General features: G+C 43.1%; 1 protein-coding gene across 1 annotated transcript in view; it reads right to left on the bottom strand.

Moving 5' to 3' along the window:
* LOC133561303 (dynein axonemal intermediate chain 7-like) overlaps positions 1-2491 on the bottom strand; it is a 7213-nt gene extending 4722 nt beyond the window's left edge. The window contains exon 1 of the mRNA XM_061914667.1: positions 2345-2491. Within this exon, the coding sequence (XP_061770651.1) occupies positions 2345-2491 (147 nt within the window). The remainder of the gene's footprint in view (positions 1-2344) is intronic.
* Positions 2492-2500: the final 9 nt, after the last annotated feature.

The following is a 2500-nucleotide window of genomic DNA, read 5'->3' as shown; positions in this document are numbered from 1 at the left end:
GACACACACATCAGGACTGGCGAACATTGCGATTTAATCAAAAAAGCTAACCCCAAAACTAAAAATTGCGCTCTAGCGCCCCATAGGCAGAAAACAGACAAAACTGCCTGTAACTTCTAGTAGGAATGTCGTAGCGACATGAAACAAAAACCTCTATGTAGGTCTCACTTAGACCTAGAATTCATACACTAAAATTTTTCAGCAAAAATCAACAGGAAGTTTGCAATTCCCCCTTCAAAAAAAGTTTTGTAAAAACACTCACCTTTGCCTCTTTGAGCTGTAATTTGACCCCCTTAGCATGCTTCAAAACTCACCAAACTGGACACACACATCAGGACTGGCAAAAATTGCGATCTAATCAAAAAACCTAACCCCAAAACTCAAAATTGCACTCTAGCGCCCCTTAGGAATAAAACAAAGACAAAACTGCTCCTAGGAAGAAAACACAGACAAAACTGCCTGTAACTTCCAGTACGAATGTTGTAAAGACATGAAACAAAAATTTCTATGTAGGTCTCACTCAGACCTACATTTCATATATTGACACCTCCTAGCAAAAATCAACAGGAAGTTTGCAATTCCCCCTTCAAACAAAAGTTTTGTAAAACCGGTCACCTTTTTTCGAACATTATCTCCTCTGAACGCATTTGTCGTGTCAGCTTCAAACTACCACAGGAGAGAGATTGAACCCTTCTGATTAAAAGTTGGTGAAAGCGTTTTAATTACTGCTACGGTTTTGATTTTATCAGCCTTCAAAGAACTGCTGCGCTGAAAAACATTTCAAAGATGGCCGCCGTGCGCAGACACAGTCAGGGGGACATTTTTTTTTCTCGTATTTTTCCGTAATGTCTGCTGCTCGTGCGCACGCACCAACATTCGTGAGGGAGGGGCTGTGATCGGCTATACCAAGATGTCTGCCAGGTGCCGTTGCTAAGCCGGTGTGTTTTAAAGTTGTCATTTGCCTGCAAGTCGTAAAAACAACCGTCCAACATTTTACAACTAATTGTAAACTTATAGGTGCCGACCATCAGGGCCGAGTTGCGACGAGAGAGTGTGTTGATGTTAAGATATTACGCCGAGTTGGTTAGTCTATCTGTTTGCTAATAGTAGCTACTAGCCGTACCCATGTATTTTCAATGGGCGGTTAGCATCGGGTTTTAATCCCGTTTCCTCATATGTTTCGGCTCCGATTGAATTTCTTTGTATGTCGAGTCTTTATTTCGGGTACTTACATATGGTGCCTGACTGTTGTGCCGTTTTAAGGCCATCAGCACTTTTTATGCGCCGAGTTGGTAGGTCTATCTGTTTGCGAATAGTAGCTGCTAGCCGTACCCATGTATTTTCAATGGGCGGTTAGCATCGGGTTTTTTAACTTATATCTGTCAGTACTCACGTTATGGAAGGTAAAAACTACAATATAATACAAAGTAGTGTGTTGTTCTAACTTATATCTGGGAAGCCCAGACTTCCTTCTCCTCAGCCACTTCCATATTTACTCGGTCCCGTCCATCGCCGCTTGCAGCTTTAATTTTTATTGTGATTACTTATGGAGTATATTGTGAATACATTGAGAACGGGAAGTGGACAAATGTTTAGCGACTGCTTCGTAAAAGAAAAGGGGTAGGATTGAATAAGCTCGGCTTCTTCCTGCTCCTTTTCGAGCATGTTGAAAAGAGAAACTGGAAATTGCTTGCATGTTCGAAATAAACTCACTCGCTTGCAATGCGTAAATCCAAACAATAAGAGTCAGCTTATGTAGAGCGAAAACAGCCCCTCTCGCACGGAAAGGAGAACAGCTGCTTCTTCAATACTGATAAGGAACTGACCAAAACGGCTCTGTGAGCCGACAAACCGGGCCCTTAAGGCAAAAACAAAGAGTTTACTAGCGGAATGACATAAAAGCAAGGAGACATGAGAAGACGCACTAAATGGGAAAATACTATCTGCTTTAAACTTGACTAGGGATTAAAAAAAAAGATGTCATTCTCACAAAAAACAAAATCTAACACAACTATTTGTTCTGTACGATTTTGCACCGCAACTGTGAGTGACAATAATCAACGCTGTTCAATTTCTGTGTAGCAAGGCGTGGTGACATAAATGATGGTCTTTATTGAAGTGGGACTAAGTAAGGCCAAGGTGGGACCGGGGACCATCTCCTCGTGTAGAAACACGCCCAGGGCTCCCACTACTTCGGCGTTATAGCGAGTAGATTTTTTTTTTGCTTTAGATTTGGATTTTTGAACTAATGTTCTAAGTCTTTTTAACACTCCGTCTCCATGGCAAACAAAGATGGGCTCTGCATGAGGATGTGCCCACACACTGTGGTGTCGGAGATGCAAACCTTGCAGCAGGAAGGAACAAACTTGTCTGTGTGCTCGTTGACAAACACGTTGATCCCGGCCCGGACCATGGCGCGCTGCAGCTGGGTCGCACTCATCCAGCGGTCAAAGAGGTCCGCCAGGCCCACGTCTCGCTCCGACTGCAGCATGCACTGGTT

The sequence above is a fragment of the Nerophis ophidion genome, linkage group LG10, assembly GCF_033978795.1.
Source record: "Nerophis ophidion isolate RoL-2023_Sa linkage group LG10, RoL_Noph_v1.0, whole genome shotgun sequence".
NCBI lineage: Eukaryota > Metazoa > Chordata > Actinopteri > Syngnathiformes > Syngnathidae > Nerophis > Nerophis ophidion.
This window is presented reverse-complemented; position numbering and strand designations above follow the sequence as displayed.